This window comes from Solea senegalensis, linkage group LG4 (genome assembly GCF_019176455.1).
Source record: "Solea senegalensis isolate Sse05_10M linkage group LG4, IFAPA_SoseM_1, whole genome shotgun sequence".
Taxonomy (NCBI): Eukaryota; Metazoa; Chordata; class Actinopteri; order Pleuronectiformes; family Soleidae; genus Solea; species Solea senegalensis.
In genome coordinates, this window is record NC_058024.1 from 10,576,050 (window position 1) to 10,603,965 (window position 27,916).

General features: G+C 41.3%; 1 protein-coding gene across 1 annotated transcript; it reads left to right on the forward strand.

Annotated features, from left to right (window-relative positions):
• The first annotated feature begins 208 nt into the window (after positions 1–208).
• Positions 209–27,501, forward strand: quo (quattro). The gene is made up of 24 exons (XM_044024075.1): positions 209–514; positions 9,437–9,634; positions 9,835–11,392; positions 13,652–13,843; positions 13,990–14,113; positions 14,904–14,997; positions 15,087–15,173; positions 15,289–15,405; positions 17,693–17,791; positions 17,892–18,040; positions 19,040–19,178; positions 19,690–19,812; positions 20,016–20,213; positions 20,390–21,354; positions 21,893–22,142; positions 22,755–22,844; positions 23,391–23,615; positions 24,012–24,182; positions 24,710–24,887; positions 24,989–25,105; positions 25,193–25,432; positions 25,634–25,911; positions 26,080–26,138; positions 26,641–27,501. The coding sequence occupies exons 1-23, from the start codon at positions 512–514 to the stop codon at positions 26,116–26,118; spliced, it is 5,634 nt and encodes a 1,877-aa protein (XP_043880010.1). The 5' UTR covers positions 209–511; the 3' UTR covers positions 26,119–26,138; positions 26,641–27,501.
• Positions 27,502–27,916: the final 415 nt, after the last annotated feature.

Below are 27,916 nucleotides of genomic sequence, written 5' to 3' on the forward strand. Positions count from 1 at the left end.
ATTCAGTGACTTTTTTCTTTTGTGTGTCCAATTGTGAAATATATATCGAGTGTGTGGTAAAGCCTGTGTGAGTCTGAGAGAGAGGGAAGAAACTGAAAAGCCTTGAGGGGGATTTCCTCAGAAAGGGAAAACTTTTCTCCTCCCATTCTCAGACTCTCTCTCTCTCTCTCTCTCTCTTGCCTCCTCCCCTCCCTCTCACCCAAACACTCTCGGAGAAGCCTGAGAAGTGAAAGAGGCGGATCAACAGGCAGCTTGACAATTTGCTGCATTCTGTGCTACACATTCTGACGTGTGGAGAGTCTGCGGAGGCTGGAAATGACTTTTTGCGTACTTTTCAACCCATACAACTCACTGTCATGTGGATGTACTTCAGCCACCTTCTGCTGCTGATACACTCACCATGGCAGCTCTATCAGCACAGTGTGTGGGGAGGCTGTCTGAGCAGGAATATCAGGAACTAAAATGAAAACAACGTTCTGCCTGAGAGAACAGAAGAGAAACTCCAGCAAAGATGGTGAAGTAGCACCAAGTTTTATTCATGGTTGTCATTCTTGTCTGCTGTTACTCTCTGGTTTAAAAGTTGGACTGCTCCACTGACCCACTGACTGAGCGTGTGAGTGTGTGGTTGGGTCATGTGTCTCTGAAGTTCTGATAAGCCTGGTTTGCACCGAGCAAACAACACATCCCTGCAAAAGCTTGAACTTGTTTTTGTTTTCCTCCCTCAGTTGTGTGATACTGTGCACTGCAGCACAGATGCAATCTCTTTGTTACCTTTTCACGTAACCTTATCTTTGTGTCATACAAAGGCAGCACAATGCTCATGTCGCCATGCTCTTCGAACCCTTTTTTCTTGTCCTGAACACAGTTGGTGGTGGTTTGTTTTCACATCAACAAGCCTGCAGCATCTCAAGCATTGTAAGTGCATGCACGCTGACAAAGAGACACAGAGGCACATTGTCTTTTGTTTCACTCCTTTAAGTCTTTTGATTAGTACTTAGTTCACTGATGCAGATGGAACCCTTAATTCAGTTTAGAGAGGTTTGTTGTTCAAAATAGCGTTTTTGACAGCTTTGCATGAGCACATGATTGAATTCTTTACGTCAGTGTTGCGGGTCCCATAAAAAGTTCAACCGCTCACTGGGCTTTAATGACTGGAGAGGAGAAGTCTAATCCTGGTAACAACAGGAGCAAATAATGACAGTGAAAGAGCCACATGATGGGAACATGTTAGACTCTGACGATGGGTTTGTGGGAGGATGTGGCCTTTTTGAACTTTTGTTTACTGCCTGTTGTCTCAGGGGAAATTGAAGATAAATACAGATTATTATTGTATGAAGACCTTTGGTGAATATCCATCCACTGAATTCCTGGGGATGGAGGATTTATGTGCATTTACATGGAAGGTATTCAGACTCATAATACCTCTCTAAGTGTTGTGGATAAATCATAGCTTTAAAAGAAGGATGTTTAAAGAAATCCAGACTTGGCTTTTCTTCATGGCCATCACTGCACTTTGTCTTCCCTTCACCTCCACTGCAGCTCTTGTTTGACCAGCTTTTACGGCTTTGTTTTTCTTTTTGCATGACTGATGTTGTCACCCGTTACCACCCACCAGCTTACAGTCATGACCCCTATTGTCTACATTAGTAGATTTACTGTGCTGAACGTGACCAGGGGTTTCTATCTTGTGCAAACACTCAACAATCATACAAAACCCAGAGTGCTGCAGTGCTGCCGTGCACTTTATTTGCATTTAGTTACTGTGTGATGGGGGAAACCAAGAGTCACTTATTCACCAGTAAGGTCAAGCACAGTCTTCTTACGACCTTGGGGGTTGTTTTTTTCAGTGGACAATAAACTTGGTGACATGGTGCAGGACAGATCTGCAGTAGCATCGGTTGCTGTATTAAAAGTTTATTCAAAGTTAATGCAAATCATCAAAACCTGTGCGAGAGTTGTGCTTCTTCATATAAGACATGTTTGGTGTAAGCTCAATAGACCATTAATGCATTCACTGTAGAGTTCATTCATTATGTAGAGTAACATTTATTAGCTGTAATGTCCGTAGGATTGCAAGTCCTAAATTAAATCTGCATGAGTCTCTTCTCTGGAATTCATTACCTTTAAAGAGGCAGACTTTATCATTCAAAATTAAAATTTTAACCAATAGAATTACCAATTCATAAATTCTATGTTTGATTATCCTGTGTTTGGCGTGTCAATTAAAAAAGGCAATATAAGAATGTAGGAAACAATTCATATATTTTAGTTGAAATTAAGCATAGTAGTAGCTGGTATTTCGAGTGTATCGTATGTACTTGTTTTAAATCTATAACACAGCAAACATTCACCTGAAGCTGGTGGACATATTGACTCAAATCACAGATGCAATTAGATACTTTTTTGTAAAACCTCCATGTCTACAGGCTGCAGCAATGTTTGAGCTGTGAAACCAAAACAACGAAAAATGCTAAAATGTCCCATAAGACTGAGTGCAAGAACTCTCCATTTTATTTCCACATCAGTGGATCATGACTTTTCTAATGCACTGTATGCACATGCTGTCAAAGAATATAGCCTGCTTTATATTACCATGCCATTATCTCAACAGACACAGTGGACATTTTAAGATACTTTAAATCAACCGTATGAACTTGATATTTCATCTGTTGGAAACTGTTGCATGATGTTAGAGAGCATAGACACACAAGGCCACATCTGCGTCTCTCTGTCTTTGACAGTCCTGGGAAAGTCATCATTAGCTATATTCCCTGCCTGTAACGAGTCATCACATCTTTATATCATCTGTGCTCCAGTCATACTGTTTGCCCACCGCTCCACTTGCTGTGATTTTGCGCAATTGCTACAGAGCCAGACAGAGAGAGAAGATCTAAACATGGAACTGCTGGGATTTATAGAGAAAATAGGAATAATTGCAGACATGTGCTTCCCGGTGCTGTATGAGCCAAATTATTCCTAATTTTCTTAAGTCAGCAAGTAAAGGTTCGCAGAGTTGTCATAGCACTGAGCTGAGTTTTCACTGTGTTTATTGTCTATGTACCAGCAAAGTGGGTCAAGCTCAATAGAGGCTGTGCAGTATATTTTCAAAACAGAAGCTTTGCCAAGTGTTCGGGGGAAAACGTCAGTGCAATAGGCTGCGTCTGAGTACATTGTCTCCAGAGAGTCACAGCAACATTATCATTTCCTTCTCAGACTGCTAGAGTGTTTGTTGTTGTGGCCTCCTCTGGAGCCATTTTAGTGAGGAAACGGTTGTATTTTAGCGACTTCAGCGGTTGTGACACACCAGTCCCTCAGACATAAAGATGAGTTTCTGCTTGCTCACGACCAAAACCAGTTGAACAGCTTCAATCACATCTGTGAAGGAGACCATGACGTGGCACCTTGCATAAAAATGCTCAATGATTAAACATCTTAGTTCAACCTCTTAGTGCCATATGTAAGTGTAGTTTGCGTTACTGCTATAGGTCAAAAAAACAACCCAAAACATTTCCTGTTTTGCTTTCTTCCATATGTAGACTGCTCTTGCTTTGTTTGGAGATGTGCACTGTAGGGCTAAAACACGTAGAGCAAAACAGATGTTCGTTTTGATTACACTTGCATTAAACACCATGTACGTAACAAATACCTTGTGTTACGGCTTTTACAAGGCATTCCATTACTTCCTGTACTATTAACGTTTTTCCAATTTCTTTTTTTTTTTAACATAATGAGACAGTCGGGGAGCAATTACTTTGTGTTGCACTTTCCATCAACAAAACATCTGTAATAGTTTGCCAGATGCAAACTTTGGGAATGAACTTCAAGTCAGGAGACACTGTCAGCATGAACGTGCTGTACTTCCTTGCCTATTATACCATGGTATTTTGGTAATTTCTTAAATGTTACACCTGTCTCATCCTGTTGTGATTTTAGAAATATGCTGGGATTAGAGGAACAATGGGAATACAGCTGTGTCCTAAAAGCAACCTCAGGACAGAGCATAGAACGGGCATTATTTTGAAAGACGTCTTTTGAAAGTTGCATTTCATAAAGTGTGGTTGCAGCTATGAGTCAGCGCCTGAGATTTCAAAGGAGATGACAGCAGAGATTTATGAAAGATTCACACACACGTGGGTCATTGTTTTACAAAGACAAAGAATATTCCCAGAGTGACTGTCTACCACAGGGTTGTTTCAACAATTTCAGGTTTATTAAAATACATGTTCATTCTCTGTACTCCCATGTTGTAATATAGTTTGAATAAACACTTACTACTACATACTATTGTACACTAAAAATCCATGAGCCAAAATACTTTGAGATCTCCTGTACTACGAAATGAATATTTAGCACCCCTGGCACATTATTTGCCTACCAGCGAACACACTGTGTTTACTCCTGGCAGAAACAACTTTAAAAAGGAGCTTTTTTGTAACAGGTTAAAGCGTTTAGAAAGGTTTAGCTGAATGGAGGGCCCCTCTGCTGAGTTTAACAACAGTGGATCTCACAAAGGCAGCACTGTCTTACTTACTGCCAAACAGGAGATACTGAAGGTTCAAGAGGGAAAGAGGGGAGAAGAAGGGGGAGTAATTGAGACACCCATTACATGTTTTTGATCATAATAAGACCATGACTATGATTGTGATAATGATCAACATCATCTCAACGTCTTCTAATTTTTTTGTTGTTGTGTAAAACCAACAATGGCAAAGCGAACACCGCAAGTCCATTTATTATGGAATTTTTAAATCCACAACTGAGAGAATGAAAATAAAATTTGCATATTCCCTTCCTCCCACATTTGTTGTGGGCTGGTGTCAGGTCCCATCAGCCCTGCATGTGTCACCACTCTGACTCTCTTTTGTTTTGGCTGAGTCGGTGATGACTGAGCCTCTGCTTGGACACATCTGCAGGTCCATACTCGCCAGACGGAGGCAGTTTTCAGGATTTACCAGAACATCTTAACTCAGCTGTCACTTCTGTTTAGTGCTTCCTTTTTTCAGCCCTGTGGGGGAGTGACAGTGACGTCCATGCCTTTATGAGGATTTCAGCAAAATGTCTGGTTCAAGTAAGAGACATCACATTAAGAGCTGGTGTCCAGTTTACAACAGTCACATTCCGTGCAGATTATCTTTGCTAATCTTTTGACGCTTTGTGACCAAAAACACATACACACTGTGCATTGCACAGCTTGACAGTTTGTTTACACTGTGGCTCAATCTGACTTTCTTTAGCCAAAGCCCAAGGCAATACAGGAAAACCTGTAATTACCTGCTTAATACTCAACACTGCAAATCCTGCCAGCCTTTGCTAAATGGCAGCCCAGACAATGGAGGAGTGAACTTTTATAACAAATGTCCTTTGTCCACATTAGAATGCCAGTTCAGGTCCAACAATGACTTTCTTTTAGAGACCGAGGCTCTTTCTAGAATTAAAGCATGGGACACACTGGACAATAATCAGCAGAGGGAATCCCCTTGTCTTGAATGTTCAGAGGAGGCGGACGTGGAATGAGCTCATCAGGCAGTTGGTGACCAAACCTCACAGTCTCTCTTGATCAAAGATAAACACTGAGAATGAATGCATAAATAGCAACAAACAGGAAGGAATGAGAACTAAATGATTGTGTTATCATAGCAATGTAGGGAAACTGACATACTGCAGACAAAACAGCAGCAGGTACTGTGGACAGACCGTCAAAGTCATTGAAATTTTACAATGTTAAAATTATTACATTTTATTACACCAATAGTAATTAAAAGGAGGGTCAATTTTAGATTTTTTGCCTACAGATATCTTGCAGTCAGACATCCTGCATCATCCAGAAAGACTCTGTTCAATGGCTTCTAGTACAGTTCTAATATGTTTGTACATTTTATTACACATTAATTACACCTTTTCAGCAAATATCTAATGAGCAGCAACACAATGCATTTAGACATGTGGTCAAGACAACAAGTGTGTCAGAATGGGAAATAAAGGTCATTTAAGTGACTTTGACTTTGTTTGTGTCAGATGTGCTTGTCTGTGTGTCTCATAAAAGACTGATCCACTAGCATGTTCAAGCACAATCATGTCTATGGTCTTAAAAAAATGAATGGCCCGACTGATTTGAAATGATGAAAAGGCAATAGTAATTATGCAACCATAACAATCATGTCAAATCATGAAGCGGCAAAAGACCACACTAGATGCCAGGCCTACCCAACCTTTATTAGGTGTTGTTTATCTAATAAAGTTGCTGTGGAGTGAATACAGTAGGTAGATTTGCTTGTTGACTGACTTGTGAAAGTACATACAGTAGCTAACATGTTTTAACTAGTACATGTATAACCTAGGGCCAAAAGTTCTACCATCACTTTTTTAAGATTGTATTTATGACAACACTTTTGATTATTACTATTGATTAAAGTCATGGTGGTCAAACATTAACACTTTGTAAACCATTCACAGTTCAGGCAGTTGTCTGGCAGTTTGTCAGGTGAAATGAGATACAGAAGAGTTCTCAGCACTGGCAGGCCTCCCTCGCTGCCCTCAGTCAATTTGGCCGTCTGGCCTGTCTGAGCTGGGTCCAGCTGAACGGTGCTTAGTAGAATCTCAAGAGGGTTTCACTCGTATGAATATCACTATCCAAACCACCCACAGAGAGGACCTCCTGTCAGGGGAGGGGATGTCTCATCCTTTTAAACGTCTTTGTTTTGAGAAGTTTCTTTCTGCCTTTTGTGTTAAAGGAAAAAAGGCTTAGATCGGAAAAGATCTTGTAATAATGTTATGACAATAAGTCACTGAAATTCCAGCTCATGGTTTTACTGTAAAGAACTGATTATTTCACAGAAGAGACGACGTGCTCTAGTACACACGTCACTGCACGGTTGTTTCATTAACTAATGTGCACACTGGGAAACTGCATTTCTTATAGGCCTGTATGGTACCTTCACAGTGCTGTGTTCAATTATAGACATGACCTCAGGTTTACACTCAGACATACAGTAGAACCCAGAGTTGAATAGCTGCAGTCAGTCTTAAAACAGCTGTGTTGCATTACCATTCAAGAGCCAGCCTCAAAGGTTCTCTATCGTCCACGTCCTAATCTATTGTGACAGATGTGCAATATCTGGAAAAGAAAAGCAGCGTTCCTTTCTGCTGAAGACATACAATATCTACAAGAGATACAAAGAGTCAGAAGACTGTACGCTGGTCGAATGAAATTATGTTGATTTGTCATTAACTGCTGTTGGCTTTGTCCCTTTAGCTCATTTTGCAGACACTTGCCCTGCTACACAAGACCAAATATAGTTAACTTTCAATTCAAAGGCTGAATGATTTACTGAAATAATCTGTAAATCACGAACAGCAGTTAAAATTTTACGACCTTTGTTTCTCGTGTTTCATGTCTAAAGCTCCTCACAGAAATATTCATAAGCCAAATACTCAGCACAGTCCCAGTGCTAACCAGTGTGAGGTCTTTGAAGCTGCAGCACTTGTGTTTACATTGGTCCAGGCTCTGGTCCAGGCTCTGGTCCTGCTCAGGCCATCAACCTAAATGAGGAAGGGGCTCCTTTGTGGGACTGGGATTTTTACCCAGCAGGGTACTGTGAACTGATTGTATGAATAGCACGCCTGCTGTGGTTGGCAGCAGAGACCTGTCCAGATGCAAAGCAAGTGAAAGTCCTTTCTTTGATCATATGACTCAATGTGAATATTATTCCTCTTCTTTTTTTGTATTACAAAGCGACACTTGTTTGACTGTGTGTGGATAAGAACACCAAGTCTACAGTAACCGTCAAAATGAAACAAAATGCAGGACCCATATCCATCACCATCACCAGACAATTTAAAATTAAATTGTAGATACATTGCATTTTAGGCCCCAAAGACATTAATCAGGGATGTGCTGATGATCCAGTCTGTGTAGAACAGAGAGTGAGAGGATTTAAATCCATCATCGCGCTAAAATACTAATACTAAAATGGTAAACAGCGTAAGTGGTAAGCGAAACTCAGATGCCACTGCATCCTACACACCGGTCTTTACATTTTTGAAATTGCATTTGCAGTACTTACCATTTAGATACCATGCTTGGTTATTTTTATAAGCTCTGTTGGTCAACACAAGGTTTTCCTTCATCTGTATAATTAGCTGGACGTAACCCATAGCTGGTATTAGCAGCTGCAAATCTGTGTGCACAGTCAACACTTTGCCGAAATGTGCTGACATAAAACTGTCATTAACACAGTTGCTTTTTTATGGCCATCTGTGTCAGAACCATGTGCCTTTAAGAGCTTTGGGGCGTTTGTGTCACTCTGAATAAAGTTCTGACGTTGACCCTGGTCTGTTACAAATGTACCATCTCAAATGAAGCGTATTCTGGCCAGACATGAAACAAGTTGCACTCACACTGGCAGGACAGACTTAATCATCTCCAGATACAGATGAAAGGCTTTGGATGAGGCTCAGAAATACCCCCAGTTGTAAACAGTTTTTAATTCATCTCAGAGTCCTACATTGAGTTAATAGACTTCGTTGTTGTGATGTAGGTGAATCTGATGTTTTGCTGCAGGATTCATTTTCTTTCAGATTTGTGCTGCTCAAGCAGAAGAGCATATAATTCCCTTGTTTGTTCTTGATGCTGAAGCTGGAAACTCTTTGAGGCATTTGAAAAAAAAAAATCACAGCTAGGTGAGAAAGGCCAAGAAAAATATCTGTTCTGTCATTTTGCATTTGCAGAGCTTTTGTTCTCGCTTTGTTCTCGCATATCTTAGCCATGGGGATCTTCTTCAAATAAATCCATGTACTAGTCAAACCCACACAGGCCTTTGAAATTCACTGTCATTACACACATGTAGTATATAACCAGTACTTTTACAGCCATGGCTGAGACAAGTGCACTGCTTCTCTTAAACATAGCAATTACCACAAATTAACAAAAGTATAGGTATAAAGCTGATATATAGCAGTCATAAAAAGCAGGCTGCAGATGCACTGATTTAATGGTAGGTGATGTGATTCCTTAACCACCATTAAGGAACCAAGTCTGGTAAACTTATTTAAAGGGTACTTTTCTTTGCTGCTCCAACTGTGACCAGATGCAATTGACGTGAATTTTCCAGTAATAACATACAGGAAAAGTTGTAATTAACTGGAATTACTACCTCACAGTTGTATATCTCCACCAGCTATTTGACTTTTGACCTTTTGGCAATATATTAAAAGGCTTTCTAATTTTACCCTTATAATTGTAGTGATATATCATCCTTGAGTCAGTATTTGAAGAAGTTCCTCCAAGATATTGATCTCTCTGGGATCAGGCAGACAGACGGCCAATTGGAGCCAATTGGGCCTTTTTTTTTACTGATTTACTGAATCTGTTATTTCTGAAAAGGAGCACACATGTACAATCTCATCTCACAGCCATCCATCTCTTCTTCTCCTCTAGAACCCAGAATCACTGGACTCATCCATCCAGAGTGCCCTCTCTGCCCTCTTCCCACCTTTCGAGGCAACAGCACCCATCGTCCTCAGCCAGTTGTTTCGCACTATTGAGGAGCGTTACCATGGCGATGCACTGCAATGCCTGCTAGACTTCCTCATCCCCTCCAAACACCTGTTGGAGAGTGTCCAACAGGCAGCATGTGTAAGAATCTTGTATTCACACTTCTAACAGTTTGTTGAACATCTTTTAAGTATAAACGCTTTAAACCATGTGTCTGGACAGCATCCTTTGTCTTAGTACTAGGAAACATAGAATTATAAACTGTCTACATGTTTAATACAAATGTTAAAATAAAGGCCTATGAAATTATATTATGCAGTGAAATTTTTATCTTTCTCCAGGCCGGATACTCGGATGTGGTTTTCCGCTGCGAGGGCTGGCCTCTTTGTCTCCATGACAAAACTGTCATCCAGTTAGCACCTGTAAACCCTTTGCTTCTGCGTCCTGGAGACTTCTATCTACAGGTGGAACCTTTTGGGGACCAAGCAGCTCGCATTGTCCTCAAAAGTCTTTTTGAAGAAGGTTGTCGGGAGGTGGAGGAGACCCCTGTGCCTGAAACGTCATACCCCTGCATTTTCACTGAAGAGTGGTTGCAAGACATCAATGAAGGACGCCATGGAACTCCTCTGTCACGTTGCTTGCTTTGCACAGATCAAGGAGTAATCAAGTTGCCTTGGGCCAAAATAGCTATTCCAGAGTTTTTGGACAAGCCCAAGATTATGCCCACTTATCGGGACACTCAGCCTGAGCCACAGATAATCTCAGCTCCCTTGCATTACAATTCCTCCACCCTGCCAGTGGAAGCCATGATTTTGCCTGTAAAAGACAGGTCGTCAGCATCTTTGAGACCTGCAGGCTGTTCCTCCAAACTCGTCAAAATGGACCATGACAGACAAATGCCCAAATCATGCCCCAAAACTTCAGTCAAACCTGTAGGTTGGGTTTCCCCAAATACCTGGGACAGTCGCAACTTTGGAGAAATTGAGGGTGATTATGTAGACCTGGTGGATATCCCCAAGGGAAAGGTCTCTGTGGAGACACAGAGAGACAGCCATCCAAATCCACCTAATATGGCTTTGTTCAAACCCGTGAGACCACCTCCACCTGTACCCCTTGGGCACAGTGTTCCCTTTGGACGCACACTTCAGTGTACAGACAGAGTTTGCGTGCCATGCAGCCAGACAAAGCTGGGTCAGGAGCTCACTGATCAAGACTTGAGGTGTAGGTACAGAGACTCGTATCTAGCAGCACTGAGAAACCCGGTCCCTTTTGAGAGAGGGAGCAGAGATCTCCTGTCTTCTCTAGAAGAAGCTGGCCTATGTGGAGAGGCGGACCTAACGTCCAAGGGCACATTTGAAGCTCCAATCGATGAACTGGGAAGCATTTATAACCACTCTAAAGAGGCTGTGATTCGTGATAAGCTCTGCCAGTACAAACCCTGCTGTGAATCATCACCAGAATCTCAGCTTAAAAACCTTCCTACAAGTTCTGAAGAGTCTGAAAACCTTATGAAGGAATCGCCCACTATTTTGAAATCAACGCCAGGTTTGAGCCAGAGTCAGAGAATTCAAACAAAACTTGTTTCGCAACAATTAGGACATCATGTCCGTTTACATTCAGGATCAGACATGTTCCTGGAGACCCGTGATCGCGACATGAATCCACAGCAAAAGGTGGAGGTGGTAAAACCATCAGGGAAGCACAAAATAAAGCAGAGATCTCTGTCCACTGTGTCAGAGACACCTAAAGGGAGTCCACTTCTCTATAAACTCAACAACAGGAGCCAAAGTGATATTTGCCCTGAAGCAATCACCAGCGTGATCCAGTGTAAAGGGGGTGAAATGTTGGATCAGATGATTCCGAGGCTAGAAAGGCTGACTGGAAAGAGTCCAAAGAAAGGTAAGCAGAGTCAGCCAATTAAGACTATTGAGGTGCCACATAGTTCACCAGGTGAAGCTGGTGCCTGCAGCTGTTTGCTGTGTCTTCCTCTCTTTTCTTCCTGTTTCATGCTTATGCTGTGCAATCTAGAAAAGGTTCAGTTTTTAAGAATAAGTGGCATCTTAAGGCAAGACTGCAGATTTGAACAAACGGAGGACTCCTCCACTTACCTTTCCCATTCCCAAGCACATCGGGTAACTACGGTGGCCTTTGTATACCAAAAAGGATGTTGTCCTTCTTTGTTTGCATAGGAAGCTTCTGCTTCAAAACAGTTAGCTGGTTTGTCCATTCAGGCTGCTGTCGAAACATTGTGGTGCAAGATGGTGTCCTCCATTAAGCAAGGTTAAGGAAATTACACACTTATACAGTATGTATGTATATATAGGTATTATTTTCAATTTCTGCTGATAAACCCTCCTAAAAATATCTTAACATTGTCTTTTTAATGGGTTTTTAATTCTCTACATATTTCCTTCATATGCTTGCCCGCACACACTGTTTGTACATTGTTATTATTTCAAACAAAGCCATGTATTGTGTTGCTGAATGATGAATGATAGACGAGCCTCTGGACATTCACACCAAACAGCCTGAACCGATTGAATCTCAGCTGTGACCTTGTGCGCCCGAGGGAGTGCACTACACTCAGAGTCGCAGTTCAGAGGGATTTTCTGGAAAGAGGGTTCAAAGTTTAAAGGTCAGGCAGGACCGAGAATGATCTTCCTCCTGAGATCCTCCCACTGCCGTCTAGGTCCTTTGGCAGAATGGCTGCATTCACGTCATTCCCTTTACTGAGGGAGTGAGCGGAAATAGCACGCTGCACCCTACTGACAGAGAGGGCCTGAAAGAGCAGAGAATTCCTCTAATGTAGATAGACAGCGTAACATGCAAGAAGGAGGTTTCTGTGTCCCCTGCACCCACTGACATGCACCCTCATGCCCTCACAGGGCCATGTTGAGATCTTGACTGGAGACATGCTTGTCATGAACTATTAAAATGGCAAAGAGAGAGGGAGCACAGGCGAGGCTTTGTTGGCTGTAAGGAGAGGCTAATTAGGATGTGTGTAATCAAAGCCAGGCTTAGTAGCCAGGCCAACGCAGTGTTTTGTTACAGAGTTACTATGTCCCATGTTAAATCTTTGTCTGCGCACACTTGGGCAGCTGTGTGGAGTGGGTCTGTGTTGATGCGAAGCTATTAAGAGTTGCAGAAATTCATCTGAATGTTTCCGTGCACATGGATTTAGACTAGTGTCCTTGTCCCAGTATGCAGGCACTAGAGGGGAATCAATATATTGAATGAATTGTGTCTGCCTCTGGTGAGATGCACTCTTTGAGGTTGGTAGTATCAGGCATTTTCTTGTTGACTTACTGTATTTCATCACAGACTAAAACAAATTTAGCTGGCAGTAATCATATTGATTGCTATTCCATTTCCTTCTAACGTTCATTAACTTTGAGATATATACTCATTTAAGTCTCCTTGTCAGTCCAAACATGCAGCACTCTGGATTTCACCATGTTCTTCTTCTTCTGTGTATATATGCAGAAGAAATTTGACTCCCACATTATCTGTGCGTGTAAGTCCAACTGAGAAATTCAATTTAGTACCATTTAAATTAAAAGTACTTACACATATGAGAGGACACACGTCAGCGGGCTGAATATAATGTTGGTGCTTTATAACAAATCTTAATTCTATGTGGTTGAAGAATGCCCTCAAGATAAAGACAGATGGATTTAAATTAAATCAAGGTACAGACTAGAGAAGCTCTCAGAAACTCTGCCAAGGCAGCTCAGTTTCCCACAGTGTCAGTACAGGTCAAGATCCAGATTTCAGCCAAACTACATCGTAACATAGATCCACATGAGTAACAGGTTCATGTTTTTAATGACGTATAATGACGTTTTTAGAAAAGTTATTAGGAAAATGTTGAAAACTCCCATCTTGCAAAGTTAACAACTGTTTAAAAAATACTTTGGATCTATATCCAGATCACCACTGAAACCTAATCATGTCTTTCTTGGGCCATAACCTACATCCCCAGACAATTTAACCTGCTCACAATCAGACAGACACAAACATGACCAGAAACATAACCTATATGCGAGAGATAACACATGAAGTACATTTTTCTTACAACTCCTTCTTCTTCTTTTGAAGCTTTCAATTGCTTTTGTGGGAAAACACATATTGTTGCAGTGTTTTTGTGTCTGCTCACAGACTCCCAGGCAAGTCGGAGTGAAGCTCTCTCCGCCACAGATGGAGCTGATTCCAGAAACCACAACACAAAGATAGAAAAGCCATCTTCTCTGCAAGCTCAGATTCCTGACACTCCTCAGTCTCCACAAAGAGGAGAAGCCAAATTCAGAGGCATCTGTGGCCTGCTTGAACTGGGCATTATTTCTTTACCAGGTACGTCACACCAATGTGTCTGACATCCCATAATTAAAAGTGGCTGGTCATAGAGTTCAATGTGTTGTTGCTTATTTGAGTGTTTTCTTTTTACTGTAAAAATATTTTACATGACACTATTTTGTCTCTGTCCTGGTTGTCCTCAGGCAGCAGGGACAGGACAGGCAGAGCAGTTGTCGAGGTTCATGGTGACCGGAGGGAGTGGACGTTTCCTCTTGTTTCTGCTCAGAATTTGTGTGAATTGCTGCTCTATCTACACTCCATACCAAGGTATGATTTATGAATTAAAACCAACATCAGATGCGTGGACGTAAACTGACATTGTCATCTCAGCTAACTGTGCGTCTCCAATTGTAGTGTTGTAATAAAATATATGACCAGTGGAGGGCAGCAAAACGTTGCTTAAAATGTACTTTCTGTACAACCCATGGTCCTTAACCCAAAAGACTTTCCTGATGTTTTACAACTTATAAAACAAACATTTGTAATCATTCTGTCTTGACGTATGCTGAGTCTTTGCCAAAAACGTGCCACTCCTCACCCTCAGGTCTCCAAACAAGCACTTCAGCAGCGTTGTTGTTTACACTGGGTTTAATGGAGTCTTTGAACTCCAAAAAGATACGCTACCACATGGCTTGGCATTCTTTTGTCCCCCTCTAAAGCGTCAGACTCAACAGGTCTGTATTCAGGCTGACTGCCAACTGTCTGGCATGCAGAGCCTTGCTAGAATTAGCAGCCAAGTCTGAGATAGATTCAAACAGCAGTAACCCTAGAAGAGGGCATTAAAAGGGGCAGCTGTGAAGGTGTTGAGGAGGTCGATGAAGATATGTGAAGAAGAGGTTGATATGTGAATAAAAGGTGGTTGGATTTAGGGTCAGGTTCAGGCCTCAGTCCACAAACTGCGGTCAGCTGACTATCTACCTACAGTATACTGCATGGGCAGGTTTTTCAAGCATATTCGAACATTACAATACCACGATTCATCAAACTGTGAGTTCAGGGAGCATGAGTCAAGACCTAGACCACTGTAATGAATGACATGAATGGATGTTCTTCATAGAAAAGATGTTCGGGAGCTGGGAATGACTCTGGTCATCAATGCCAAGAAGAAGCCTCCTCCACTTCACCTCTACAAAGCTCTGCTGATGGCTCAGGTTAAAGCAGCACACATGCATGCACACACAGTCAACCCTAACAGGCTCTCCTGATATCATTTCTTTCTATAATATGCTTCTTTCTGCAGGAACAAGCTCTTCACGCAGTGCACAGTATCGTGATACTGATGGATAAAGACACTTTTCCACGCCCTGAAAAACAGCCCGGGCTGCAGGTCAGAAATAAAAAGAACATCTTTCATGTCGTCTTTATTTTAGTCGGATATGACACCAGAGATGAGTGCTATTTTATACTTCCTTCCCGACCAAGCCCTTTTCTTTATTTGTCAGATGGACCTGGTGACGTCAATGAAAGCTCTAAACAAGACAGTGGAAGCCTCCCAGCTGACACCCGACCTGGGCGGCACCTTCACGTACAGCCATAAAGACTGGATGCAGTTCCATCAGGTACTGACTGTTCACCACGTGTCTACATTTTTGCTGCAACTGCGGCATCACACCTCACAGTCACTTTGATGAAGTGTTTCCTGAAGATTCAGCGGAGTTCATGAACACAGCTCCCCAACTGGAGATGATTTGTGATCCACACACCCACACTGCAGCATCCATCATCTCTGCTGCGTGTAGCTTTAGCCTTTGAGTGGAGGGAGGACATGGAACATGGATAAGAGTCTTATCTTAATGATGAATGTGATTATTAAATATCGCAACATAAATGAGAGAAAAAGACAGGCACTGGTTTCTATTTATGTAAGACTGTTCTTCACAGACTGGTGGAAAATCAGGAGATGAGCAACGGCTGTTATCACTGTGTAATTCCACGGTGTTCTTAATGGTTATTAAAATATCAACCTTTATTTAATGAGGTAGTCTGACTGAGATTAGAATATCTCTTTTGCAAGAGAGGCCTGGCAGAAGGCAGCACATTTGAGGTGTTTACAAACCAAATAAGAAATTACAGTCAAATTTACATTGAAGTCATACTGTGTAAGGTTTAAATCTAAACAAAGGTTAAATTTATACTGCTGTTTAAAAGTCAATCATCTTCACACAACTCTGTATTTCTCAGTACAGTGGTGGTCTCAACTTGTGTCGTCCAGCGAGATTCCCGCGCCGTGCTGTTGTATACACACAAATGCTCCATCAGTCAGGTCTGATAGTCGTGCTCAACAGTTTTCAGATGAAGCGGGCAGGATAGAAATACTGTTAAATAGTTTTTTTCTTAAAACCAAGACACACCCATATAAGATAAAATAATAATCCTAGAATACTCATACAAAAGAATCCATAAACATCATAAAATTTCCAGCATCATATAGGACAGTGGGAATCTGTTAAAACATCTGCCAGACTTGCGTGACTCCCAAGTTATTCAGACTTCCCCTAAGAACATCCAGTGAGACCAGCTTCATACGATTCAACTGTTTTTGCAAATAATTCCAAACTGAGGAACAAAGTGGAACGCCCTTTTTTTCCTCAATTTACTTGGGACATTTAAAGAATAAATAAATCCTGAGAGCAAATGGCATCATTTTCACCACTTTAAAGTAGAATGTAGTTGTGAGTTCTAACCTTTGCAGGGTGCATTTAAAACCAATTATTCTCACTTGTCCCTAGATCCCAATTATCACTGTTACAGTAGCAGAGCCTAGCTGGCCAAGACAAACACAGAGGAACTCAACAGTTTAGAAATGTTTGTAATCTAAGACATTTTAACGGGACCTGTGTACGAAAGAATGGTTCATTTCTCTGTGGAGACTCCGAAAGGTCTATTTAGTTGGTTGTAATATGCCTTCTCACCACTAGAGGGCAGTGGATCCTAGAAACAAAACTTTTTTTAACTGATAAATGTTCAATGTTTTGTATGTCAAGTGTCAGGAGATGTATACCTTCTCAAGCTAACAACATAAACAATACAACAAGCACAGGGTAAAGGTCCTACAACTGCATTTCTCTATACTGATAGAAGAATACATTATTCTGAGATTTCACCTTTTTAGCTGAAAAAACTGCTTTTGGAACATTATTCCTGTCATAGTGCAGTTTTGTAAAAACTGCTTGTTTAAAACCACCAGCACAACAGCAGCAAAAATACATGTACATGTGCGAATTTCACTGCGACAATTCCCCGATCACATACAAACAGGGTCCACCATGTTAGTGGCCTGTTGATAAATACAGTATAATCTTATAAAAGATTGTCACAGGAGCTGTGTCTTTTGCTGTATACAACCTTGAGGCTGACCTTTTACTGCCTCTGTAAAAGGTCCAGTGTGTGAGAATTAAAAATGTCTAATGGTGAGACTGTAGTGCGTTGTATAGTAATTGTAGCAGTCACTCAGACCTTCCAAGAATTGCAAAGAGCCTCTGTAAAGCAAGGCCTTTGCCTAATGTGCACATAAAAAGCTAATTCAAAGACACGTTTTTAATTTAAAGTGATTATACACGTATTCAAACAGTCTTAATGTAATGTAATGTAATCTGGATCAATCAAAAAATGCTGAGGGAAAGTGTGGAAGGAGCAGGTTTATGCAGAAAAATGTGAACATGTGTTCTTACAAGCTGAGAGTTTAAGCTTATAAAGACACCTCAGGGCAGCTGTGAATGCCCTCTGGATGCTGCCGCCTGTGGTGCTCCCTGTAGGCCACTTATGGCAGATATGTAGTTAGTTGCTCACCTCAAAGAAGCTCACGACTTCATTGCAATCTAATATATGTTTTTTAATCTCTTTCAGAAACTGGTTTCCTTCATGGGTGACTTACGTGGGGCAGACAGCTTGTTGCAAAAGGCCATTAGTAAAGTGGATGGCAGCAAACAGACGGACTCTGCCCAGGTAAAATCTCCACATTCATATTATGATATACTGCATTTACAGTATTTGTATCTAAATATGTGCATTTGTGTTGATGGTGACTTTGCTAATGTGTTCACAGGATGTGCAGCAATGCATTCAGGAACAGAAAGCTTCGATGAAAGAGGTACTGGAGGACACGCGACTGGTCACTCTGCAAAGAGAAGGAGGAGCTGCACTGGCCCGGATGAGGAGAGAGGAGTTCAGGTTTCCTCACTCTGAAGACTATAGGTATCAGATAATAATGAAGACTACTTATACTCTGCCTCTGGATCAGTACAGTATGCAGTAAAATACACAGAAACAGCATTTAAATATCACTCCATCAGCCTTGTTTACACTGATCCTGAGGGTTTTTCATGTTGTGGAATTTCTTCCATTTATTTGACAGCTATAGCAACTAGTCCAAAAACATGCAATGTGGGGATTAGGTAAATTGGACACTCTAAATTGACCGTAGGAGTGAGTGTGAGAGTGAATGGTTGTTTGTCTCTAGTTGTGTGTGGCCCTGCGATGGACTGGCGAACTGTCCAGGGTGTACCCCGCCTATCGCCCGATGTAGCTGAGATTGGCACAGCACCCCCCGCGACCCTCTGGTGGAGGATAAAGCAGTTAGATGATGACTGACTGACTATAGCAACTAGTTTACTGATTAGAGGCCTATTATTAAGTGTTGGTAATATTTTCTCATTGGATTAGACGTCAGGTTTAGACTGGGTCAGGTACTGTCTGGAATAACAGCAAAATTCACCAAATTGTACGCATAAAACTAATTCCAGTATAACAAAACCAATGCTATGAGGGTGCAGAGGCATTTTTGTAAAGATTATGCATTATCGTTGATACATTACATAATAACATAACATAAGATCCTTCTTATGTCAGTAGAAACAAATCAATATGAATGTAATATTGAAGACACATCAATATTACAATTTGAAACACATCTGTGTTTCAAATTATATTTAAAATCTTTCTAACAATAATAATAAAAATAATAATTAGATTTATTCTCATCAGCTGGTGGACAGATCATATACATTGTACACATCATACATCATATACATTTTAATTGATCATTATGTAATTAAATAATGAATGGGCAAGTGTGCCATATCATTTGTACTGGACTTTTCTGCCAAAAAATACAGTCTAATTTATGAATGATATGCCAACATGTGTGTCCTTGTTTGCTGTTGTTTTATAACATGTGTGTGTCGTTCCCTGCAGAGATGGTCTGGACTCAGTTACTAGTCTGTATAATCAGGTGGAGGAGAAGCTCCACGTGCTGGTGATGAGATCGAATGAGTCCCTGCAGCACCTCGAGTTCCTCTTCAGGCTCAGAGAGATGGAGGCCAAAATCACCACGGTACGAGCAGCTCTTTCAGTCTGTGCACAATCCTGGATCCTGGATATAAGAAATGGATGTCGTCCTCCAGTTGCAAAAATTTCCATTTTGAAACCTTTTCGAGAATTGCAATTTCCTTGGTGCCATGTCAGTTTTTTAAATGGGGGTGTCACCTGCAACCAGCCTACTTATTAGGTGATACCAGCTGTCAATCACATGGAGTCTATTTTCCTCTCAAAGGCAGCATTATTCACAAAACAGGTATTATGGTCTGTTGAAGAAAAACTAAAACTAGCGATTGAGACCATTAACTCTTTAGGAAAATGTTTGCTGACATGATAAATCAAGGGAGAAGCAGACTTTTCAAACTGGAAGGCTGCATCCATTCACAGTCTATGTCAACTGGTATTGATTAATAATGGTGTTGCAGAATGAATTTTTCCATACAGTGTGACTGTTAACAAGGAAATTCCCCCTGACAGTTTGCTTAACTATAAAACAGCATTGCACAATTCTACATCACGTCTTACAGGCTGGGGTGTGGTTCAATACAGAAGGAGAGCAGGGACTGGTGGACTCTTACACAACAGATGATACCCTGGAATGCTCTGAAATGGCCTTGCAACACTTTGAAGAGTTTCTCGCTCAGTCTAAGGTATGACTCCGATCTATCAAAGTGGGTTTCTCCGAAGCGAATGCTGTCCTTATTTAGCCCGTTGTTTCTCTCTTCACATACCAACATGTTTCTGTTTTTCTCTCACAGCTGAAGTATTTGAACGAGTGCCGTGATAACATTAAATTGTAGATTAGGAAATTGCACAAAGGGAGTTCCACATGACATCTCATTGTTTATCTCAGGACAAGCAACAGCATGCCTTGACTCTAGTAATGGATGCAGAGGGAATCGTTGCCACCAGTGACTCCAGTCCTGCAACAGATGTTTTTCGCACGCTGATCAGTACATTCAAATCCAATATCGACGGTTTTATGATGCGGGCTGAAATGAAGTTCAAAGAAGTGAAGACAGTGGTGCAACTGCACCGTTTCTGTCATCAGGTTTGTTTGTGTTGTTTTTTTCCCCACTTTTCGTGTTTTAAGCATATTTTTAAGCATACTTGAAAACATATCTTCCTTCTCTGCCTGCACTTGCCTCATGTCAGCATATTTCTAACTGATTTGTTGACCTTTAAATATAAAATGCTAAATTCACTTTTCTTTCTGTCTCTCTATAGGCATCCATCCTAGCCAAGGAATGCAGGGATATTTTGGAGCAGGTAGAGCAGGGGTGTTACTCAGCTCAGACCTTAAGCACACTCCAGATGTATGAAAGGAGATTAGGTGGCGAATTCTCCACCTTGCACTTCCAGGCTCTGAAAGTGAAGGCCTGTGGATCAGGGGCCTCTGGGGTGCTAAAGGTGTGGAATGCTGCATGGGTCCAGTGCCAAGATGTCAGGCAGCGTCTGGAGGAGATGCAAAAGCAGCAACGGATAGATAAGAAGCAGTCCCAGCAGATCACAGCTGTAGATTCTCAAATGAAAGATGGGGTAGCAGAGAGGGAGGAAAGGAGTGAGGCGGGGGAGGATTACTACCCCATGACAAAGCAGCCAACTTCTCCGAAGAGAGTAAGTTCCTCAGAAAATATGAGAGAAAACATCACACCAGGTTTCAGCCACGATTTAAAATCAGACACAGACGGATACGTGAAAGGAGAATCCCAAGTGAAGAAATCGCCTGACACAACAGCAACAAATGAGAAGATTGTTCCTGTGGTTCCACAAAACAGTCACATTCACCCAGAAAACACACGGAGGCCAAGAGAACACTACAGTGAGGCAGATCTGAGGAGCGCAGAGCCTACTGAAGTGTGCAAGGGTTTGCAATCGCACAAAGGCCTCGGTCGGTCCTTGAGCGAGGGATCATGCGTTAGATCTCACCTGATGATCTTTTCACCTTTGAATGTAAGGCACAAACACTGTCAGGGCAGGACACAGGTGCTGGAGCAAAATCTACAGCCTTTCCAAAATCTGTTCATTTCCCGCAAAAAGAGTTTACAGTCAGAAAACTTGAGCTGCAAGTCTTTTAGAGACAGTAACGAGGTGAAGGGAGAAGGATGCACAGTCTCCACTCAGAGCCTCAAAGAACTAAAGACCCCGGAGACGTTACTCACACCAACAGAACACAACGGCAGCAGTGTTTTGTAAGTAACCACCATCCTTCATATATGATTTAAAGCTCAGTGAAATACTGTCCAGGACTTACCTAACCCTCATGCTTTTTCACATTTTATTATTTTTAAATAATTTCCAATTTTGTTCCTATGACATGTCCATAATACTGTAAGCTGTTTAAAAATTACATTCATTACCTTAAGTACATAAAATGTACCCTGCCCCTCATTAGAATATAAACAAAACATGCATTCCACATTAATATACTCCTTGCCTCAGAATTATGCTTTATACATTATATTTGTTTAACGGCATACTGACCCATAATAATGCGAAGGAAATGATGAAATATATGGAAAACTTGGTATCATGTGTGTTTTAAACTAGCAGTTAAAGAGTAAAAATATTTTTTAAAGTGATCAGGTGATGATGAATGACACTTAAGTTATATCCACTAACAACATCACACATCCAGCACACAAATTACATGAAACATCACTTAGTTTAAGTTATGCACTTTAATAAAATCAGTAATCTTACATTTTTCATGGACTACATGTGGGACAGGAAGCTGAAGAAGATCATGGAGGAGCTGCTGACCACAGAGAAGGAATATGTGAAGGCTCTGGGTTATGTCCGAGAGCACTACATGCCCGAGCTGGAGAGGGCCGATGTCCCTCAGGACCTCAGGGGCCAGAGGGGGAGCATCTTCGGTAACCTAGAAAAACTGCACGACTTCCACCAGCATCATTTCCTCAACGAGTTGGAGAGCTGCATGAATGAACCCTTCAGAGTGGGACGCTGCTTCTTACGACATGTAAGTGCTTCTATATGAGTTACTGGGAAAACATTTTAAACTTTGCTCCTGGAGTGTGGTTTATTGGAACTGTTTTTTTTCAAACATTCAAACCAATGCGTGTGTTCATTTCCATGATTCCATGAGTTGGGTTTTGGCAGATTTTTATCTGTGTAATGTTAAGTAGCCGTCCATGGTTTCCTGGTTTGCGCCACAACCGCGATAACTCAGCATAAGCTATTGGTAAACAAAAGCTCTTCCAGATGTGTCCTGTTTGTGCACAACTGCTCATTTAGCTTCCAGAAAATCTTTTGACAATATCAAAATCCATTTGTTACGTACAAACAACAGTGTTACTGTTAAGGGAAAAATGTTGTTGAAGACTAGGAGACAGGATTTCAAGTTAAGACAAAGTTTTTAACCTTGTAACAGAGTTACAAAGAAGTGCTCAAAGTGTCATATGTCAATAGCTCATTTGGAGTTAAAGTTAAACAGACCACAAGGAAGTACGACAGCATATGAAGAAGTTCAACAGTTCATGTAGGAAAACAAATCTATATGTCAGTGGAACAGTTACACAAACATTTGATTATGACAACTGATGATGATTTAAATGTATCCCTTTTATTTTAGAGAGAGAGCTTTGCTTTGTATGCCCTGTACAGCAAGAACAAACCACAGTCTGATAGTCTTCTCGTCAATCATGGTCAGGCTTTCTTTAAGGTAAGTACCACAGCCAGCCTCTGCTTTTCATTTCTCTACTAAAACTACATCTGGACGTTTTCTTACGCTTACGCTACTGGACCCAACAATGCAAACACAGACACTCAAAATCAAAGTGGCGCTACATACGGCAGTCCACACCTGGAATTCAAAAGCATCAACGATGTGTCACCTGTGACCACAAGAGAATGGATCAGTCTTTGCATGCCCAGTATTTAAACACTGTACCTGCTGATGTCATGGCTGTTTGCCCGGACACAATTATGTGACGTGCCCAATGTCGACATGTTGGTGTCTATTTCCGTGTGTGTGTCCTTATGTGTCTCTGTGAGTGACAGAGAGAGTGAAGGGGGGAGTGAATTAATGTACATTCATACTGCTGTAACATCAAATCATACATGTTAGTCACGTAATAATACAGTGAAACACAATTTCCAAACATATCAATTCCCCCTTAAGGCATTATTAAAGTATCCTGATTGTGAAACTGCAGCTTGACACACTCTCTCTCTCTCTCTCTCTCCTTCTGTTCTGCTTGTACACCAGCAAAAACAGCTGAGGCTGGGGGATAAAATGGACCTGTGGTCGTACCTGCTGAAGCCTGTGCAGCGCATCAGTAAGTACAGTTTGCTGCTCCAGGACATGATGAGAGAGTGTGGTCCAGGACAAAGCAGAGAGTTGGCTGAGGTCAAGGCTGCACTGGAAGTCATCCACTTCCAACTCCGCCATGGCAACAACCTACTGGCGATGGATGCCATCCACAACTGTGACGTAGGTTTCCTGTCATTTTGTGAACCCTATATCAGACAATAAATTAATACAAATAAAACAATCAGGGTGTATATATTACATATATATACATATTCAAGGATATATAATGCAGGTTTAGTGTTTGATGTGAAAAGAACGACTTATCAGCAACGTAATTGGAATTGGCAGAGGAGGAAAACAGGTACAGGCAGGACCATGGCATCCACTAAGGATTAAGTGTTATGTGATGTTGTCAGGAAAATCCAGCCCCATTCCCACAAATTCACCCCTCCACATAACAGAGTTTCAGGCCATCATCCAACACACTTTCCATTGAATCCCATACAGAAGATGATAACATTGTTATTTTTCCTGAGCAGTAGCATGAGCAATGCAGACTTTTTTTGTGTGCTGCAGGTTAATCTGAAGGAGCAGGGGCAGCTGATACGACAAGATGAGTTCCTTATAACATTCAGAAAGAAAAAGTGTTGCCGCCACATCTTCCTTTTTCAAGATCTCATCCTCTTCAGCAAAACTCGGAAGACGGATGTAGGAAATGACACATATGTGTACAAGCAGTCATTCAAGGTACTCATAATATACACACACAAGCAATATCTCATGACATGTTATGATGTCATGGAGTGTTGTTTGGTGTGACTGATTATTATCATCATCATTGTTATTATAATTGCTGTTGTTGTTTGTTCTGTGTTAACGGTGTAAGCTCAGTGGACATGTATTACAGCTTTAATGTGCTCCTCTACCTGCACATAAGCTGGAGGTTTATGTGCACAAGTGTTAAATTGAATTTCCATTACTCAGCCAAACTTCCAAAATTCCAAGTAACTCACTGGCCGAGGAGACTGCACATGAGAATTGGCACTGGACTTGCCATACCACTCATCAGCATTAATCCTTGAATAATCCTTTTTGTCAGGCTGAATGATGATCTACTGCCATAAGAATCTATCAGTAGCTTCAAACCACAACCTCGTGCACAAAAAGCAGTTTATTGGGCCCTCTGACACTTTGCATAACACTCAACAATTACATTGCTTGGCTGCAGTTGAAAGAGGAAAACATTTTCAGGGTTTTTCTTTGTTTGTATTTAGACATCAGACATAGGAATGACCCAAAACAGCGGTGACAGTGGCCTGTGTTTTGAGATCTGGTTCAGGAAGAGGAAAACCCAGGACACGTACATACTCCAGGCTGTCAGCAGCGAGGTGAAGGAGGCTTGGACCAAGGACCTGGAAAGGATTCTCTGGGAGCAGGCGGTGCACAACAGAGGTGAAAACAGTCACCACTGATGTTGACCTCAATGTGTATTGATTTGCATTCATTTTTAATGTGTTTCTTAAACAAATGGGCTAATTTGACATGTTTTTCAGAGGTCCGCATGCAGGAGAGAGTGTTCATGGGTATTGGAAACAAGCCTTTCATGGACATCCAACCCAGCGACGCAGCTATCAGTGACAGAGCTGTCAACTATGTACTGATGGGAAGAGGTACATCACTCACTCACTCACTCAATTAAGTCTGGAGGTATTTTCACAAACCCTCTGATAAATGCTATTTTTATTTTGTCTCCGCAGAAAACAAAGTGCTGAGCTCTGTGGGATCAGGTGGGGGACAGGATGGACGGTCAGGGGGGCGTCCAAAATCGGTGGGCTCAGCTTCCTCCACTTCCTCTGGAGGGAGCCATGTTTCCCCTGTGGGATTCCAGTGTGGGCCAAAGCGGAGGGTGGACATGGGGGTGCTTGCGGGATATGTATCGCCCCCTGGAGCTCTGGAGGATGACCTCGACAATGAGAGTGGGAGTCAGAACTTAGTATGTAAGTAGAATTTACTGCATAACCCATCATAAAAAAAACATAAAAACATCTAATCTGATATGTTTTTACATAACAGACTTTTTTATGAGACCAACATATTTATAACAGTTGCAGCATTCACTTTTTTGAAATGGCAGTTGGTCGGCCTGATATCAGTATCAGTAGTGTCACATGGAGAGTGAAGTCTTCCCTCTGTTCCAGTGGACAGCTCTGAGTCGTCCGGAGAGAGCGTGAGCGGCTTCAGCAGCTGCAGTCACGGCTACCACTCTGCCATCGGAGGAGAAGTGGAGGACGCCTCCTCTGTCTGTGCCTCCATAATCACTGTGAAAGAGGCCGGGCTCGGTCAGCGAGCTGAGGCAACGTCAGCTCTCCACAAACCAAATGTCCTGGCAGGATCCCCAGACAAAACCCAAACCCCAGATGCAACAAATCCTGAACTCAAACCACAGTACAAGACCAAGGACCTTTCTTGTGGCAAGGTGCATTTCAAATCTCTTAACCAGTACTTATTCATGTGATTAAAATCTTTAAGGACCGAATTTGACCTGAATGTAAATGACTGACGGTGATTAATCACTCTTTTCTGAATATAGGAAGTGGAGGTTGAGATTATTACTACATTAATAATGTTTTCCTGAATCTCTCAGGTTCAGAACACGAGTGTCGGGAAATCCACTGAGGTTTGACCTTTGACATCTGGTATAAGGTGAGTAAATATAAACAGATGTTACATATTTAAACCATTGTGAAATGAGTTCACAAAATCCAGGTTAAGCCTATCAGCTCCACACAATTATCTCCGTATTTCTCTGTAAAGCAGAGTTTAGATCTTATCTTGCGTGGTGACATTTCCGCGCTGCACACAGGAAGTGATTTGATAGACAAAGGCAACATTGTGCTAATTAAGTCAGACGGCTGCAAACGGGCTGGCGTAAGACACATTGAGAAGTGATTTCTACTGCTGAAAAACCTGGTTGTTCAGCAGTTTGAGGGGATAAATACTTCTTGCCCCACCCGTCCCTGTGCAGCTGGTGCATAAACACAAACACTCCCCTCAGTCTGGTCTAATACTGTTGCTGGACAGATAAGGTTCCTTTTCATGTGGACTTATCATAGGTTGAATAAAATAATCAAGCAACGATAGTAACTGTACTATGTGATAAGGAAATGTTTAGACTTTAAAATGTTTTTTGTTTTTTTTGCTGCAGATCTTGAAGCGATCCAAGGAGAGCCACGAGAAGTTTGTCCGATGCCAGCACAGAAGAGACAATTTAAACTGACCCTTTTGTTGTGTGATCTGTGACTGTAACACATTACTGCTCTGTAAATAATCCCCACTAAAAAGAAAATGTCTGTGAATGAAAACAAACAGTGCCACATTCTTACCTGACATGGCTCTGCGTAGTAGATTGTAAATTCAGTGAATATTCTCTTAGAGTCTGTGCTTGCGTGTCATTTATAAAAACAAAATACCAAATTATACTGCAATTTGATAACGTTGAGGTAAAAGCAGCACATACCGTCTGTTTTGCTTTTTGTACAGTTTTATTATTTAGACACTTTCACTCTGTCTCTCCTCTTAACGGTTTTGTATAAACCTGTGTTGCTCTGAAGATAAAGATCTGTGTAACAGTTGAAATACAGAATATTTGCAGTAATTTATGCTTGTGTTGTACAACATCATTTTATTGCAATAAACCTAACCAACTGCACTTACAGATGGACTGAAAATCCTGAGCTTAGCAATAGTTTCTGGAACTATTTCTATATTTGTCAACATGTTTGGCACACGATGGCATTTGTATCATAAAAAATCATAGAAAATCGAAGGCTAATTCACTCTCAACTTTGTGACTTCTGTTGCTGCAGTATGGAAAAAAACAACTCAAAGTTTAGTTTGGAAATCATTGAGTCAGTCAAAGTAATTCCACAGTCAGCTTTGTGAATCATGGTTAACTTATCTTTAATCATTGTTATAATCATGCTTACCCGTGTTACTGTGGTCACCTTTTTTATATTGCATAGTGTTGTTTTTGTTAATTTAATCACATTTAAAAATGTCAGTTCTCTCTTGATTTGTTGTCTTTTCTTTGTTCACTTTATTACGTCAACTTCTATCTAACACCCCCACCCAAAAACGTCCTCTTTTATCACTTTCCTTGGAAGTGAGTTGAGGTGATAGATGGCACAGCTTCTCTGAAATATTCAAGCCTCTCTTGGCAAAGGCACTGAGTCATTTCCACAATGTGGGTTTTGGACAGCGCTCTGGCTTTGGTTTCTCTTCTCTTATTCACTGAATTCATTTTTCTGACATAATGTCCGACTGTGGAGCCAAGACTCATGTTTGTAGTTAAAACCACATGACTGCCTTCACCCTTAACTTGTATTGCCAATTAAAATGCCAAAATTATTACCAACATAAGCATTTTTGGTGCATAGTTGTAGTAGTTGTCATATGTTATAGTAAAGACACAGGATAACAAC

Bases quoted from the DNA above. Each gene is read 5' to 3' on its own strand.
- quo (XM_044024075.1), top strand. The intron at 15,174-15,288 runs GTCAGAAATAAA...TTTATTTGTCAG, and splicing joins AAAAACAGCCCGGGCTGCAG to ATGGACCTGGTGACGTCAAT. The intron at 23,616-24,011 runs GTAGGTTTCCTG...TGTGTGCTGCAG, and splicing joins ATGCCATCCACAACTGTGAC to GTTAATCTGAAGGAGCAGGG.